Source organism: Malania oleifera, chromosome 5 (genome assembly GCF_029873635.1).
Source record: "Malania oleifera isolate guangnan ecotype guangnan chromosome 5, ASM2987363v1, whole genome shotgun sequence".
NCBI lineage: Eukaryota > Viridiplantae > Streptophyta > Magnoliopsida > Santalales > Ximeniaceae > Malania > Malania oleifera.
In genome coordinates, this window is record NC_080421.1 from 65,190,598 (window position 1) to 65,207,963 (window position 17,366).

Below are 17,366 nucleotides of genomic sequence, written 5' to 3' on the forward strand. Positions count from 1 at the left end.
GAACTATTCTACCAATGTGGGACAAAAAACAACAAATCTTCACCTTGGCGATAAATTCAACAAATTTTTCAGTCACCAACATTTTCTGGAGTTCCACATCATCGGCGCCTTCCAAAAATATTCAGACTTGCAGGATATTGATCAAGTCCAAACAATGTTTGAACTTGATTGTTGTTACAATCTTGGTCAACATGCTTGCGGGAATTTCAGTTGTAGCAATCTTTTGAAGAAGTATCTTGCCTCCATCAATAATATCCTGCATAAAATGAAACCGATCGTCTTCGTGCATGGTAGACTTGGTTCTTTGCCAAATGAATAACACTCTGGCTAACACAGAACACAACAATGTGCTTCTGAACAACTCCCAAATTTTCAAGTAAACCCTGCAACCAAATAGCTTCCTTAACAGCCTCTGAAGCTGCCATGTACTCTGCTTCTGTTGTAGACAAGGCAATGGTAGACTGTAAGGTAGACCTCCAACTCATTGGACCATTAGCAAATGTAAAAACATATCCAGTAGTTGATCAACGTTTATCCAAATCACCTGCAAAATCAGAATCCACATATCCAACAACCCGTTATTCAGTAGTATAATTTTTCTTAAATACTATACCAACATCAATCGTATTCATAATATATCTCAAAATCCATTTCACAGCTTGCCAATATCCTTTATCCGGATCATGCATATACTTGCTCACCATACTAACAGCTTGTGAAATATCAGGTCTAGTACAAACCATTGCATATATCATACTACCAACAACACTTATATAAGGAACTTGTGACATATATTTACGTTCCTCATATGATTTAGGAGATAAAGCCGTACTAAGTTTGAAATGAGGAGCAAGAGGAGTGCTCACTGGTTTTGACTGCTCATACATGCCAAAACTCTGTACTACCTTCTTCAAATACTGTTTTTGAGACAAACTAACTCTTCCTCTCATTCTGTCTCTGGGAATCTCCATGCCAAGTATCTTCTTTGCTTCACCAAGATCTTTCATCTCAAACTCTTGATTTAACTGACTTTTCAACTTGTTGATTTCTTCCCTATTCTTTGAAGCTATCAACATATCATCAACATACAAGAGTAAATATATAAAAGATCCATTTTGTAGTTTGCGAAAATAAACACAATGATCATGTTTATTTCTGATGTACTTCTGACCCATCATAAACTGATGAAATCGTTTGTACCGCTGTCTTGGAGACTGTTTTAAACCATGCGATACCTAGTTTACATACCCAATTTTCTTTTCCAGCAACCTGAAATCCATCTGGTTGAGTCATATAGATTTCCTCTTCCAAATCACCATGTAAAAATGCAGTTTTTATATCGAGCTGAACTAGTTCAAGATCAAATTGTGCTACCAAAGCCAACAAAATTCGAATGGAAGAATGTTTAACAACTGGAGAAAATACCTCATTATAATCAATGTCTTCCTTCTGTGCGTAGCCCTTAGCTACCAATCTAGCTTTGAAGCGAACATTATTTGCATCTGGAAATCCTTCTTTCTTTACATAAACCCATTTGCAACCAATTGCTTTCTTACCCTTGGGCGCTTGGCTAGCTCCCAAGTCTGATTCTGATGAAGAGACTGCATTTCTTCATCCATTGCTCTTTTCCACTTGTCTGATTCAGAGTTCCTCTTTACTTCTTTGAAAGTGTAAGGAACATTATCTTCCACAATTGGAAGTGCATAGGCCACCATATCAGTATACCGAGTAGGTTTTCGAATTTCTTGTCTTGGCCTTTGAGAAACAATTGATTCTTGTTGCTGGGAAGATTCTCGAATTGAAATCTCCTCTTCTTGTAAACTATTCCCTATTGTAACTGGAGAGTTACGTTGTGTAGTCTCATTTCTCACCGGTTTTCCCAAAATTGTTTCAACCTCCACCTGTTGTTGAGTACCACTGGTCTTCTCTTTAACTCGTGACTCCTTGCGTATTGTTTTCTTCATCATCGCAAGTTCATCAAAAGTCACATCCTTACTTAAAATCATTTTTTTCGTCTTTAGACACCAAAGACGGTATCCTTCAACTCTTGTACTTATCCCCAAGAATATTGCTTTCTTGGCTCTTGGATTTAACTTAGATTATATGACATGATAATAAGCCATAGTACCAAATACATATAAAGAATCATAATCACTAGCAGGCTTTCCAAACCATACCTCATAGGGTGTTTTTCCCCCTATTGCAGATGATGGTAGACAATTGATGAGATGATACACATATCTAACAGCCTCAACGCAAAACCTTTTGTCTAACCTAGTATTAGACAACATACATCGAACTTTCTCCAGCAATGTCCGATTCATGCGCTCTGCCACCCCATTCTGCTGTGGTGTATCTCGAACTGTGAAGTGTCGAGCAATACCTTAATCCTGACATACCTTCATAAACGGGTCACTCGTGTATTCACCACCATTATCTGATATTAGCCGTTTAATCTTTCTGTCAGTTTGAGTTTCAACTAATTTTTTCCACTTAAGGAAAATATCACCCTTTATTTTTATGCTTCATAGAATACACCCAAACTCTTTTGGAAAAATCATCAATAAAAGTGACAAAATAATGCATACCACCCAACGAAGCCATTTTTGTGGGCCCCCATATATCTGTATGGATGTAGTCTAAAATACCTTCAGGCTGATGGATTGCTGTTCCAAATTTCACTCTAGTTTGTTTTCCCAGAATGTAATGCTCACAAAATTCAAGTTTGCACACCTTTGCACCCTTTAACAAACCTCGCTTAACTAATTATTGCAAAGATTTTTCTCTTGCATGTGCTAATCGCATATGCCATAACCTGGTTGTATCTGAACCTGCATTTTTCTCAGAAACAACAGCTGCTGAGCCAATAATTGTACTACCTTGTATATAATACAAGTTATTTTTCCTCATTCCTTTCATCACCACTAGCGCACCTGATTTAATCTTTAAGGTTCCATCTTTCAAAGTGATAGTGAACCCTTTAGATTCTAAGGCACCCAATAAAATCAGATTCTTCTTTAGGCTTGGAACATACCTAACATCAGTCAAAGTCTTAATAGTTCCATCTTGACATTTCAACTGTATTGATCCTATTTCAGTTGTTTTACAAGTATTATCATTTCCCATAAAAACAACCCCACCATCTAATTCTTCAAAATTAGAAAACCATACCCTATTGGGACACATGTGATAGGAACAACCAGAATCCAAAATCCACTTACCAAAATAATGTGACGAAAATGTTCCAACAAGAGAAAAATTTGACTCACTTCCCTCATCATTGGCTATATTGGCATTAGAATGTGCTTTGCCCTTATTCTTCTGCTGTAATTTAGAGTAATCTTTCTTCCAATGCCCTCTCTCACGACAAAAGGCGCATTTATCTTTAGCAGGTCTCCCACGAGATTTACTCCTCCCATGAGATTTACTCTTCCTTCTAGGCATACGACTCTGAGAACGTTCCCTTATTGTTAGTGCTTCTACTGTTTCCTTATGGACCCTCTGATCCTTCTTTCTTTATTCAGTACTAATCAATGCAGTACAAACAGTATCATAAGTAACTTTATCTTTCCCATACAATAAAGTGGTGGTCAAATGTTCATACTCATCAGGGAGAGAATTTAGTAACAATATGGCTTTATCCTCATCTTTCACCTTTTCATCCAAATTTAACAAATTGGCAAAAATTTTATTGAAAGCATTTATGTGGTCATTAATCGAAATACTTGGTTGATATTGGAAGCGAAACAATTTCTTTTTCAAATAGAACCGATTTTCCAGACTCTTGGTCATAAATGTATCTTTCAATGTCTTTCACAATTTCTTTGCAGATGTCTCCCTCATAACACAATATTTCTGATTTTTGGCGAGGCACAGACGAATCGTACCACATGCCTGACGATTGATCTTTTCCCAATCTTTGTCACCCATATCTACTGGTTTATCATCCAAAGCAATATTTAGTTTTTGCTGATACAAGATGTCCATCACCTCACATTGCCACATACCAAAATTATTGGTAACATCAAATTTCTCCACCTCAAACCAAGCATTAGTTATCGTCTTCAATGATGATGTCAAAGCCGAAGGGGTTGGAGTTTGTGTGGACAAAGTTTCTTCTACTGCTGTACTAGTTTCTGCCATCTTCTATATATTCAATAGCAACCAACAAAGCAAAAGGCCTAAGATAAATAGTACATACCAACTGTGTCTACTCTGTTTTATCTTATGAAATTCTACTTTGACTAGGCCGACCTGCAGGGAGCGACTGAGCCGCAATGGTTTCTGAGCACTCGCTTAGACAAGGTATTTCTTAGGCATCAAACGTGGAATCAAGGATCTTAACAGAGGAACACCTCCGTATCAACACTATTCAACCTATCTCTGATACCAATTGTTGTTCCGGGCACCCCACATATGCCAAACACCAATACTACAACTATTTCTATTGAATATATAAGAAATTAAAGTAATGCAGAAACTAATAATAAAACAGTAAAAAGAATAAGACAAGAAATTAACGAGGTTCGGTATAGAATTACCTACGTCCTCGGGTGCCGATGATCTATCCACTACTTCTTGACAAAGTACAACTTTGAGGTGTGTTTTACAAATGAAGAGTTGAGCTGTTTATATAACTTCAACCTCAAGTCCAAAAAACACTTCTCTCCAATGTGGAACAAATAATATAAAAAATTCAAAACAACCTTTTATACTAATGTGAAACTATTCTACCAATGTGCGACAAAAAACAACATACATCACAACCAGCTATTGTAGGCTCTAAGATGAAAGAAAGGAGATTAAAAAAAGAGAGTAAAGAACCAAACAATGCTCCCAATATAGGATACACTCTATTGAACTGCAGGAAAAATGGGGCGAGGAAGAGATGGCACTAAACAACAATCAGATAATTCAAAGTAGAATGTCATGGTTGCTCAAATACTGATGCAGGAACATAACAGAAACTTCCATGGCCATAAATAAATTCAATTTGAGAGTCTTACATTAATGTGGTTTGAATTTCTTTTGAGTTATTTAATGTTTATTGCTGGAATTTCAGTTGTTTTCTAGTAACTAGTGTCTTGGAACTCTTTATGGCTGCTATCTAGAGACTTGTTTCAGTCTTGGGTCAAACTAGTTTTTATTATACGAAGTCTAAGAATCACATTCTGTATAAATATAGATCAAATGAATGAATCCAGCAGTACTTTGTTCCAGAAATCCATTTTTGCAAGTATTCCTTTTTGGAGTGATTATTTTCCTCCTAATCAATTCAAGTGTCTTGCTTGGTCGCGTTGAGTGGCATCCGCGACTTGTAACATTGAGTGGCATCTGTCACCCCCAGTTGAGTGACATTCCGGATTATCTTTTCCTTCATTGAAACCCGACTGGTTTTGACGCTATCTTTATTTTGTGTGTTTTTGGCCTTCATCAAAGACCATGTTAAAATATGGAGTAATCTTATCTGTTCAATGTCAACACAACCAGGTCGGGGAGCAGAGACATTGTGAAAGAGAGAGAGGAACCATGGAATACTCGTTCAGCAGAAACAAGGACTCAGACCAGCCATACACCTGAACATATATTCCTGAGAAACAAAATACCCCTGAGCGGAAAGAGACAAATACAACCCTATATTAAAAACTAACGCTACTCTAACAAGTATCATTGACTTTGACCAGCTTGAACAGTTCTCCAAGCTGATTTCTCTTTATGTTAACAGCTCATGTGGTTAGAAAGAAGTGAGAAGAAAAGAAACTAATGGGAGAGGAGAGATGATGAAGGGGAGGGGGGAAAAAAGAGAGAGAAGAAACTAGTTTCTCTCCACCTTGTTTGGTTTTATAAGAGAGTGGAGAGAAATATAGGGAAAGAAAAAAAAATGAATTGGCCTTGACAAGACTGCCCACAGACAGCTTCTTTTCAAAGTAGTTTGAGGGTGTTCACTTTTCAGTATTTTTGCATACTTTGCTTTCATTTTTCTCCGTTCTCCCCAATTTGGGAAACCTTTTCATTTTTTTTTCCCTCTCGACTCCCTCCATTTTTTCTTTCTCGTCTCACATCTTATGTCAACCAAACAAGAGAAGTGGAGATGGAGACAAACCCACTTCTCTCCAACCAGACTGCAAGATCCCATTTTTTGATCTTTCACAAAAAACATCCAGTCTACCCCAAAAAACATTGAAGAGAGAGTGAGACTTGCTGGAGTGAAAGAAGTTTCTGGAGAAGAGAGGCTACTGGAGAGTGAAGGAGTGCTGAAGATCTAGAGAAGATCTGAAAGATTGAGGATCAGAAAGTGCTTTGCAAGCTTGGAGAAAATTGGGCTTCGTATGACAAGATCAAAAGATGCGTTGAATTGTCATGAAACTTTGTGCGGTGAGGATAGGAGAGTCAGAAATTATTAGGTTGCAGCAACCAATCACATATAATATATTTGACTAAACCAGTCACATCCTTGGATTGTGGGTGGTTTTCAAATGGTGATTGTCCATTTTAGTCAAAACTTTCCCATAACCACACAATCTCAAAATCTACTGTCTAAATCCAATGTGGTTTTGCAGCCTATCCAAATAATCTGTTGGCGTATCAGGTTTTGGAAGATGATTTCATGCCCTTTTTACCTGTTTTATTTTATGTTCTTGATAAAAAGAACATATATACTTTCTTGGAAAAAGTCATATGACTTTCCAAATCATGCATAAAAGATGTGCTTTTTTGCTATGCTTCATACTAGAATGTGAATGCCTTTTGGGTGTTTCACATCTACAAGCACGCCTTGAGGCATTTTCACTCATCTCTCCTTGAGATGTGCCCATTTATGCCTTTTAAGACATTGACCCAACACGTATGTTTGATTTGAGATATGTGTAGATTTGAACACATTGATTGGCTGTAAAATCTGAACAGATTACCTTTTTTTCCTTTGACACGGTTCTTACCTTTTTTCCTTTGACATGTTTCTTCATTTGTTTCTGTGAATGTGCATGAGAGATGCCGGCATCCCAGGTTTTTTACATGTTTCTTTTTATATTTTATCATAATAAGAGAGAATTCTGCATTAAGAGGAGTTGGTGGTTATGAAAATGTGGATTCACTGCAGATCTCCTGGGGAGAAGTTTAGAGTTCCATAAAACAGTGGGATCTTTAAGATGATTCTATTCCTATATGGATTTTTAATGCATTCCATGAATAGCTTTAGGATTTTTTATTTGACACGTTTCTTATGATCTGCTCACAGGGTCACTTGCTTGTATTAGAGAATCTTAATTTCCAAGTGAATCATGGTCTAATGGAGGTGGGATATGTTGATCACCAAATTGCAACAATGCGTTCTTCTAATTTAGCTTCAGGAAATCATGATCAGGCATTGTCTATATCGATGACAGCTACTATGGATTCAATGGGAAACCTCCTCCTTGGTAAATCTAGTATCTTTTAATCCATTTCTCTAGATTGTTATCAAAGATTTATTTATTTTTATTCTCATTCTCTGATAATTCATGTTAAACTACTTTCCTTTATTGGATAGGAGAAAATTTTTGTTTCTATTTAATTCTCCAAAATTTTCCTGTTGTATAGGATAAGATAAATATTGATTTAGTGTTTTGTATAAGGTTTGGTTTTATTATGTGGCTTTAGTTCTTTAAATTTTTATTGGAGGAAAAAATTGCTTCCATTTACTTTATAATGTGCATTTTGTTTGAATTAAACAATAAAGAACTGAAGAAGGAAGTTTACCTGATTTATGCTGCAGGTGGATTTATGTTATTCTTTTTCCATGTTTATAAAATGGATGACTATAACCAAAAACAGCCATTTACTTGACTATTTGTTTCACTTTATTGTCTATTGTCCAAAATATTAACTTTTCACATTTAACTGACCTTTTGAAGTCTTTTATTTACATGCTATTACATGATACTGGTTTATTCTATGACCAAAGAACATGGTCTCTGGCCTTCCAACACCAATACATGCATTTAAAAAGGGCAGCCCATGGATGAGAATGTGTCTGGGGAAGGGATGGACTATGATGGGTATATACTACGCTGCTTTACCTTGCATTTTGTAAGAGGCTTCCATGCCTCGAACCCGTGACCTTCAGGGCACATTGTGATGATTTTACTGTTGTGCCAAGACTCTCCTTCCAATACATGTGTTCAATTGAACTTAAATTGTGGGCGTGATTCCTGGTTGAATTTTTTTGGCGACCTCCTTACATTTAGTACACTTACATGCAATCATTATATGGCAATATATACATGAGCTTGTGTCTCTTGTCTTCTCAGGGAGCAGTCGCCAGTTTGCTGGGTTCAGTACTGAATCAGAAGAGACCATTATTCATCATATATGGGAGCGGGCTGGGGAGTTCTTTCCTACTTTAAGAGGAATACCACTAAAAAATTTCATTCAGAGCAGAAAAGTTCGAGTAGGATTACGCCCTTATAGTAAGTCTGAAAATCTTCATGAATTAGCAAAAATAAATGAACAAATATCTAGCTTACATAATTTTCATCATTAAAATTAGAGGCATTATTTGCAACACTCACAATTTTATATAAAAAATCTTGTTGGTCTCAGTGCCTGACGGTAAGCCAGTGATTGGACCTGTTCCTGGTTTCTCAAATGTGTTCTTAGCTGCAGGCCATGAGGGAGAAGGGCTTTCTATGGTAACTATCTGTTCCTCCTTTACTACTGGAAGATTCATCAGCGCACACAAGGCTCCCTTGTTAAATTAGAGGTCTGGGGAGGGCATAATATACGCTGCCTTGCCTTGCATATATTTGAGAGGCTGTTCTTGTGATTTGGACCTGGACTTCCTAGTCTTGGTGTAGCACCCTCATCAATGGGCCAAGTCTTGCTCTCTCTTATTGAACCAAAGAAAACCGAAAGTTTATTCAATAGTTATTTATACCATTACGCACTTGTTTCTGTCCATATTTCTGCTTTTAATGCACATAATATCAACTGATGGAGTCATGTCTTAGGGTATATTAATATCTTTCTAATTCTGTTTCTATTGCTTATTCCATTACCAGCTTTATGAGTAAAGAATGAATTACTTATCATTTTGGCTCAGGCTTTGGGAACTGCTGAAATTGTTGCTGATATGGTGCTTGGCAATCCTGGGAAAGTTGATTGGGCACCTTTTTCTGTCCAAAGTCGATGTTGTTGAAAGTTGTGTATCATATTGCCATACAGGAGAGTACTTGATCAATAATTCATGGGCAGTATGTTTCTGGGAAATACCCCAGTCAGGGCAGCTTGGCACCTAACTGTTTTAATTATGACGCCAGTGACCATAGCATTTGATCACCATTTGGTATGTTGTAACATTTATTTCATGTCTTGATTAATATTCTTGTTGTTTTATCTGTCCTTGATTTACCTATGTTGTGCGTTGAAGGAAATATATTACATTAGCAGAAGTCTTGTTCTATAGGATTTATAAGGAGAATCTGGGAACTGATATGTTTAACCAGTACATGTTCATGAATTAGGGTGTATGCCCGTTTGCAATTACTTTCTGTGCAGTGCTTACATGTGATGCTGAAAAGCATTTGTAATTCTACCATGGACCCTGCATACGCGGGAGCTTTGTGCACCGGGCTGCCCTTTTTTTTTATTTTTTTTTATCAGTTTGTAATATCATAGAGTAATAGGATTTCAACCTATCACCTTCAGACTTTAACTCGATGTTTCTATTAAATGGTTACTCAAAATTTGCTGTATGTGTAATATTTCATATATAAGGATGATTCAAGGAAATCATTTGAAGAAAGTTGTATGGTATCTTACAATGAGGCTGTTGGTAAACTGTCTTGAGTCTTGAGCCATTGACCCTAGAATACTATGAATTAGCCATAAACTAAATGAAACCAATGATGCATGGTAAGGCCCAGTAAAACCTGTACAGAGATGTTTATAGTACATTATGTTGGGCATATATTAAATGGATATGCTGCTAGGTATCCCCTTTCCCATTATGCTTGCTATTGATCCTGAAATTGATGTGTCCGGGCACAAAAATCGGTACGGAATCTTGGCAGGACCCCATCTGTTTTTGAGATTTGGATCTCTATTCCTGTTCATGATACATTTCTCGATGTCTTGAAGTTTCTCTCTGAACTTCATATACATCTGGTAAACCTCCTTATTTCCTGTCCAATTTGAGGACGGTTTTTGACCCAGGTACTGTTCATCTGATGTGTGCCGTGAGAGGACCTCTACCAGTGCTACCCCAAGGCGCATCTCCAATCTTTCAGGTAGCATGCTGAGATAGTATTTGTCAGGATCCCTAAGGAACTCCGCAAATTCTAGTGTCCCTTCTTCTGGAATGAATTTCCGACACATTGTTGGACGATTTGGAGGGTAACCGGCATATCCATATTGCCCAAAGTTCACAGAAGCATGAAGGGCTGATGCAGTCCATATGATGGTTGTCAAAGCTTCTATTAGCTCTGAGATAGTTGTCATTTGGTACCACCACTTTTCATTACGCTTGTCCTCATGACCCACATGTTGTATTTCTGACCACCATGCTTGGATTTCTCTATCCGACTTTACAGAATCATCATCTTTGTAGAAGAGTGAGCAGAAGTCTCTTACCCATGTGCTGATGGCAATCCATATATCTAGCCCATCGGCACCATAAGGATAGTCTTCAAAGAGGAGTTGAACCCCAGCAGGCTTCTCTGGGTCTGTGAAGGCCATGCGCCTGGGAATTTTGTGCACCATGGAGAAATGATATGGTTAAGTCCTCTGCTACTCAATATATTTTATGAATTCTTTCTGAAAGTCATGTGAACCTGCTAATCTTGAAGTGTACATGATTTCTTGCAGAGTTGTGCATTTTAGTACATTTAATGCGTCCCGTGCAATGCATACACTATGCATGAATAAAATTCCTTGGCATAGTGTTTGTGCATCTAGATTTAGTGCTGAACATTTAAAATTGTGTGAATATGGACAAACTTTTATCAAATTTACATAATTTCAAATTTGTGGCCCAAACTTGTATTTCTAAATGCAGCATGGGAATTTTTTCTGTTAATGTTGTATGCTTCTGCCTGTACAACCGGACTATAAATCCGGGACCAGTGATTTGTACTGTTTACTTCCCTGTACAACATTTCAGGGAAGATGTAGGCTAATCCAATTTAAACAACTGAGGTTTTGACAACAGGAGATTAGTCGACTATGTTGGTTTTCAATCTCTTTTTGCACAATTTGCAAAACGCTGTGGGAGCTTGGAATTCAAGAATTAGACATGATACTGTGTGAATTTCCCATCAAGGATTGTTTGAGAAAAAGAAAGAAAAATAAGTAATGTATTTTCCATTATTTTTTTCTCCCCCTCAAATAGTATCAAAAGTAAAGATTTATTTTAATATGATTAAAAATCAATAAAAATTAAATGTTAATCATTTTTAAAAATAAACTTTTAATCATTGTTTTACTCTCTCTCTCTCTCTCTCTCTCTCTCTCTCTCTATATATATATATATATATATATATATAATATTTTCCTTTTCTTTTTCTCATATTTTCCAAGTTCCAAATGGATCTAAAATTATATTGATTTTGGTCAAATTCTACACTATCAAATCCAAAGTTTAGAATTCCTTGTTTTCGAAACGCAGTGTTAGTCCCATTCTAAATTGAAGCATTGCCGATTTCCCCAGATTATGAAGGTTTTGTTTACAGATTTCAATTATGTACGGTCAACGTGCTGTTCTTCTTTTCTTGCCTGGAACAAGATGAAATACCTTTTAACCAAGTCAGCAGGGAGGCCTTGTTCATCAAATCGCCAGTCTTTGTAGAGCTCAGCAGACAGCTCCATGGAGAATTCACCAGAAAACAAAATAGTCTCTAGTATTCCGCCGGCGTTTATGAGGATCCTCCGAGCCAACGCATTGACATGTATGGTATCCCTGAAATGAGGGCCCAACAGCCAATGTATCGGGTGCATGACACTCAACTGCCTTCTAGAAGCGATGATGACTGGCTCAATCACCGCGTGAGTTTTTAACCTGGAAATTGCATTACATGGTATCTATTCACTATTAATATAGCTGCAAATTTTGCACAGAGCTCTTTGTTTAAGCAAGAATAATTTCTTAAATTTTTATTGAAGTTAGTTGACAAGTGCGAGCGAATTGATTGTTTAAATAAACTCACCAGTGGGTGACCAGCTGATGGTAAGCAGAATCGTTGGCAGCAACATGAGCTTTGGCAAGCTGCCAGAGTGCAGCGTCAGTGCCCTGCACTGCTGGAACAAAGACTCTTGAGCTATGCGTGGTAGTGGATGAAGATGAATGGGCAGGCAAGCTGAGTTCTATTGCAAGTGGCTTTAGAGTAGCATCGTTCCTTAAGAAGAGCAACGTCCGGGATGCGTATGAGCATGCACCATGGGCGTTAATTCTGTCTAAAAATGGCAAGAGGTAGTCATGGTGATCCAAAATGAATATCCTCCATTGTTCCATTGCCTGCATGCATCCGATGCACACATGTTTTAAGAGAGTTAGATTCTTAAAAAAGATTTGGTTCAGCCTGTCCATGTTTTTGAGGAGGATGGCGGGAGTTTGCATTACAGATGAGTGACGGGGTATGTTCCTGGGAAATTGCAGGCTGAGGTTCTGTTGGATAAATGATTTACGGTACCTGGGTGACGGTCAATCCTTCGAGGTTGTGCTCTATGTGGAATGACCTTATGGAGCTCCATCCACGCTTGCCTCGGGGTGGAAAGGTCTACAAGGTATTATAAACTGTTAAAATGGTTCCCTTGTCTCAAATTCTGCAGTTATTAAAAGCAATATTGATCATCAACCGCTAAATATGCAGGCATTTTGGCTGATGAGTTCTTGGTTTTGTGACGAGGAAATGATTGCTTCGCCGTGTTTAATTATGTTATGCTTTTTCTTTTTAAAATATTGCGAAATCACGTCCTAAGATTATGTGTGCATACACAACAAATATAAAAATTAGAGAAAAACAAGGAAGAGAAAAACATGAATATATGTGGTTTGACCATGTGCCTATGCTCACGGACTCCTTGCGCAATTTTCTCTATCAAATGAAAAATGGCTTCAGGGTTTTAATCCTCGACTATAATATGTATATATAGGGCCATATAAAAAAAAATCCTAAAATATCCTCATGATATATAATTATATTGTGTTTTGACTTAATTGTATTGTACTGCACCGCGAGGGTGAGTCGTGGCGACCTCCTCCTCCCCTCTCCCAACGCACTTCCACTTAAACTCAATTTCAGCAGACAAGGTGGTTTTGCACATGTAGGGTCCTCGAGCTCTTGCAATTTGTAACAATTTTTTAGTGGATATTCTCTAAACATGAGTTACAACTCAATATAAAGATTATAATTTATGGTCTTAAGTCTATAATTCCAACTTCCAATTTAAAAATGCATAGGATGTGTTTGGGAGAATAAATTTGAAACCTTTTGATTATAATTTGTGTGGATTTGAATGATACTCCTCACCCTATGTTTGGAAGAGGTCTTAGATTTTGATTTGTGTGGAATTGGACAAAATCTAATATAAAATTGTATTGAATAAAAGTGTGGATCTTTATATGGTCAACTTTTTAAGAACTAGGTTGAAATGAGTTGAGTTAGTATTGTATGATAAATTGTGCAACCAACAAGGCTAGTCATGTAATATTGTTCTTATTTTCCATTTCCTACCATCTCTATTTTCATTTAGATTCTCTTGAAACTTGAAAAATATTAGAAAAAAAGAAAAGAAAAAGGCATGGAATTTAATTTTTTGGTTATTAAAGAAGGTGAAAAAAATTAAAATAAAAAATGAAACCATGAACCAAGTATTTAAAACATCATCAACATCTGATTTTTAAATTTTTTTTATATGCTATAATAATTTTTAATATTATTTAATGTAAAGAGAATATAATGAAAAAGAATATTATTTTCCTTTTTGCTTTCATTTTCCTTTCTTTAAATAAAATCTTTGACCCAAAAATGAACCTTTAGATATATATATAATGAGTTCCTTGTTACATTTAACAATCAATAACCTCGTTTTATTTATATCCATTACTCTAATAGTAGTACATGAAGATGAGCTTGTAGCTCCATAAGCAAGACAAGAAACCCAAAACGAAAATTTTTTTATGTTTCTTTTCTCTTTCAAAAAAAGTTTTAAGACAAAAACTTGTAAAAAAATGAATTGGGATTACAAACCAAGGACTAGGTTCATATTTGATAGCAAATAATAGAACACTATGATACGTGAGAAAAGGATAAGAAAAGAGAATATAATAAGATTGAGAGAATGAGAAAGAGAAGAAAGTTGTCAAGAAAGGGGTGAATGAAATATGAAATAAGTGGTGTGTGTGCTTGACCTATTTGTTAAAGCTTTAAAGATTGTAGAGTGAAATTGGAAAAAAAAAAAACATTGACATAATTTTGTTAATCCTATTTATAGAGGGTAATGACATGTAGTTTAATATGAATTTTAATATTTAGACCTGGGAACAACTCTTTAAAAATATGGATAACTACTCTTTTCATTAGCTAACTACTCTTCAATATGTAATCTTATTGATCATATCTTCCCCACTAAACTCACAAATTTCAGTGCAAATAATTCCTCTGCAACTCTCATTTAATTAAAATCTAAATGTGAGAAGAGTTGTCACTTTAATTAAATCCCTCATAAGTGCATACACACATGTGGACACATGGTAGCACCCTAGTTGATTAACAATCATGTCATTTTGTCACTTAGAATCCTTAGGGTTAACACAACTATTTTCTTTAAAATATCAGTGTTTTTGGTAGCTATGTAGGCCCCTTTATTTATTATCACCTTTGTTGCAACTCTTATGTTCTCAATAGATTAACTTGTACAATTTTATTGTTGCTTCTTGCTTGCAATTTGTCCCTTGTTTTCCTAAAATTCCCCATTTCAAACTCCTTAGCAGGCTTCACTACATTATTATGATTTCAAAATGCTTTTGACCACCTTCTACCATTTGGGTAACCTCAAAATGCCACTATTCTTTACAATTTTAGCAAATTCCACTTCTTTTACCTTTTGCATTTTTTTTATTGCTCAATGCTCATTTATTAAAGTTTGTCGTCTAACATATGGCCAAGGGAATGGAGGTATATTAAGAGCCCACCTAACCACTAAAGAAGTGGTTAAGGAGACCATGAATGAGCTAAACTCGTCCAAGGTTTCCAAAAGGGAATTATTAAAGCATTGGCTACAAAAGAACTTGTTACCAAGTTCATGGGCATCAACATTGATAATGAAGACCACCCTTGAATACTTAAGATTAAATCTTTATTCTCGGCCTTGTACTCACAACTATGCCTTCAGTTGATATAGAAGATAACACATATTAATCAAGTATTCCTACCTTGATATGATCTCTGGAAAATGAAGTTGCCTACTTTTTTTGTACTTGAGTATTCCAAAAGATTACATTGTTAGATGGAAAAAGTATAGAAAATTTATGGCAGTATTCAAATTCCTTTGAAATGTATGAACATTCCTTGGATTAGACATATTGATTACTTAGCTCTAACAAATTCATATTTTGATTTGAGAAACTCACTTGTACCCTCATAGGTAGTCACTATACTTGGAGTTTAACCATATTATGATAAGTTTTGTGATTTGTTAGTCCCATCAATGGAACACAATATCTCCTGTAGTTAGTTCTTTTGCTTAGTGTTTTTTGGTTGTGCACAAATGACAAAGAAAAAGTACCAATGATAGGGATCGAGCATGTGGCACTATTATATTTGTTGTGTAGATTCATCCTTTGCCCCACCTTTAGCAATCAAAGTATATGAAAATCTAGCTGCTTACTTAACAAAGGGTAGACAATTATCACTAGATCTTCAGGATATCATTTCCTTGTATCAAGGTTTGGCTAATTAAAGTCTCTCCAAAGACATGGATAAACTTTTGGCAATGTTTAGAGTGCCTTTTTGATGCTCCAATTATGACTCTGTGTTTATTTTGTGCTATATATTACATTTAGTCAAGGGTTCTGAACTTACTCCATCCTTTTTTTTCATACCTAATTGGCTCTAATTGACACAAAAGTTGGTAAGAAATTTTATTGCATGAGATCTTCATTTCCAAATAGTTATAGAACAACAACAAGAATAACAAGTCTTACGTCCCACTAGGTAAGGTCGATTACATGAATCCTTTTCTACCAATTCACCCAATCAAGAGCATTTTCCTTTACTAGATTAAAAGCTATTAAATCCTTCCTCACTAACTCATTCCAAGTTATTTTAGGCCTACCTCTACTCCTTTTCATGTTAGAAACAATAATTCACTCCTCCTCACAAGTGCACTATTTGACTTATGTTTTAAATGCCCAAACCACTAAGTCATCCCTTCCTTATCTTGTCTTTGACTGGTGTTATGCCTAGTTTATTGCACATATGCTTGTTACTTAACTTATCTTTTAATGTTATATTACTCATCCACCTTAACATTCAGATTTTGACAAATTTAACTTTTTGTACATGTTGTTTTTTGTGGCCCAACATTTAGAACGAAGTGTGGCACTGAGTTGTGCAAATAGTTATAGAACTAATAATAAAAAAAAGAAAAGGAAAACAAATGTAGCACTAAGTTATAAACCTCCACTTCTACACCGAGTTTTTTTGACTTCATCCACTCAATACCAATTATGTTCACGTCAAACAAATTTGTTGATTTAGCCACTCTTTAGGATTTGGACAAAGTAAAGGCTATATGTGACATGAATGATTTTCACTTTGAATTTTCACCTTACAAACTTAGGCTAGCTACATGACCCTTTATGACACTAGGAGTGAATGAGTGAGCAAGTTTTTGGTTGACCCTTATGAAGTTTGTTAAATAGGTTATATTTTTTTTGATGAGTTATCCAAATCTCCTCTTAGAAATTCTCTTGATAAAGTTTGTCCAAAGAAACCCTTAGCCAAACTACAAGCCCCCAAAAGGGGAACATTTTGTATTTGCACTTGTCTTGTTAAGTAGTTATTTGTTAAGAAGTCTCGCCCAAGAGTCCCATCAGTAGTGACTCCTCTACACTTGTCTAAATAGAACCAAAATGCTGCTTTAGTTATTTACATTGATTTCATTAAAGTCTTAAAATATATGCATAAAATAAAGTATGAACCTCCATCTAAAGCTTATATGAAGGATGTTAGGAGAGAATTAATGAAATGTTTTGACAAATATGATTTAGGAGTGAGAAATCATTCAATTATTGACTAAATTTTCCCAAACCACTTAAAATTAAGTTTACAAGTCTTTAACCCTAACAAGTATCCTCTAATTATCGATGCCCCATTTGTCATGCCTTAAGC

General features: G+C 36.0%; 2 protein-coding genes across 13 annotated transcripts in view; one reads left to right on the top strand and one right to left on the bottom strand.

The window, feature by feature from the left end:
- LOC131155565 (uncharacterized) overlaps positions 1-12,906 on the top strand; it is a 33,600-nt gene extending 20,694 nt beyond the window's left edge. For 2 of the 12 annotated variants that reach the window (XR_009136848.1, XR_009136841.1), the window contains 5 exons: positions 7,238-7,418; positions 8,289-8,447; positions 8,581-8,669; positions 9,080-9,322; positions 9,535-9,781. Coding sequence is in view for 3 of the 12 variants with exons in the window: in XM_058108786.1 (XP_057964769.1) it covers positions 7,238-7,418; positions 8,289-8,447; positions 8,581-8,669; positions 9,080-9,175 (525 nt within the window). In the remaining 9 variants the exon portion in view is untranslated. Of the gene's footprint in view, positions 1-7,237; positions 7,419-8,288; positions 8,448-8,580; positions 8,670-9,079; positions 9,782-10,191; positions 12,019-12,139 lie in introns of those variants that run through there. The other 10 variants (XM_058108786.1, XM_058108787.1, XR_009136845.1 and 7 more) reach the window with 9 other exon arrangements.
- The window catches only part of LOC131155564 (linoleate 9S-lipoxygenase 6-like), a 102,721-nt gene continuing 95,077 nt past the window's right edge, over positions 9,723-17,366 (bottom strand). The window contains exons 6-9 of the mRNA XM_058108783.1: positions 12,663-12,749; positions 12,180-12,487; positions 11,768-12,031; positions 9,723-10,717 (exon numbers count right to left, since the gene is read on the bottom strand). Coding sequence (XP_057964766.1) covers positions 9,949-10,717; positions 11,768-12,031; positions 12,180-12,487; positions 12,663-12,749 — 1,428 coding nt within the window. The 3' untranslated portion in view covers positions 9,723-9,948. The remainder of the gene's footprint in view (positions 10,718-11,767; positions 12,032-12,179; positions 12,488-12,662; positions 12,750-17,366) is intronic.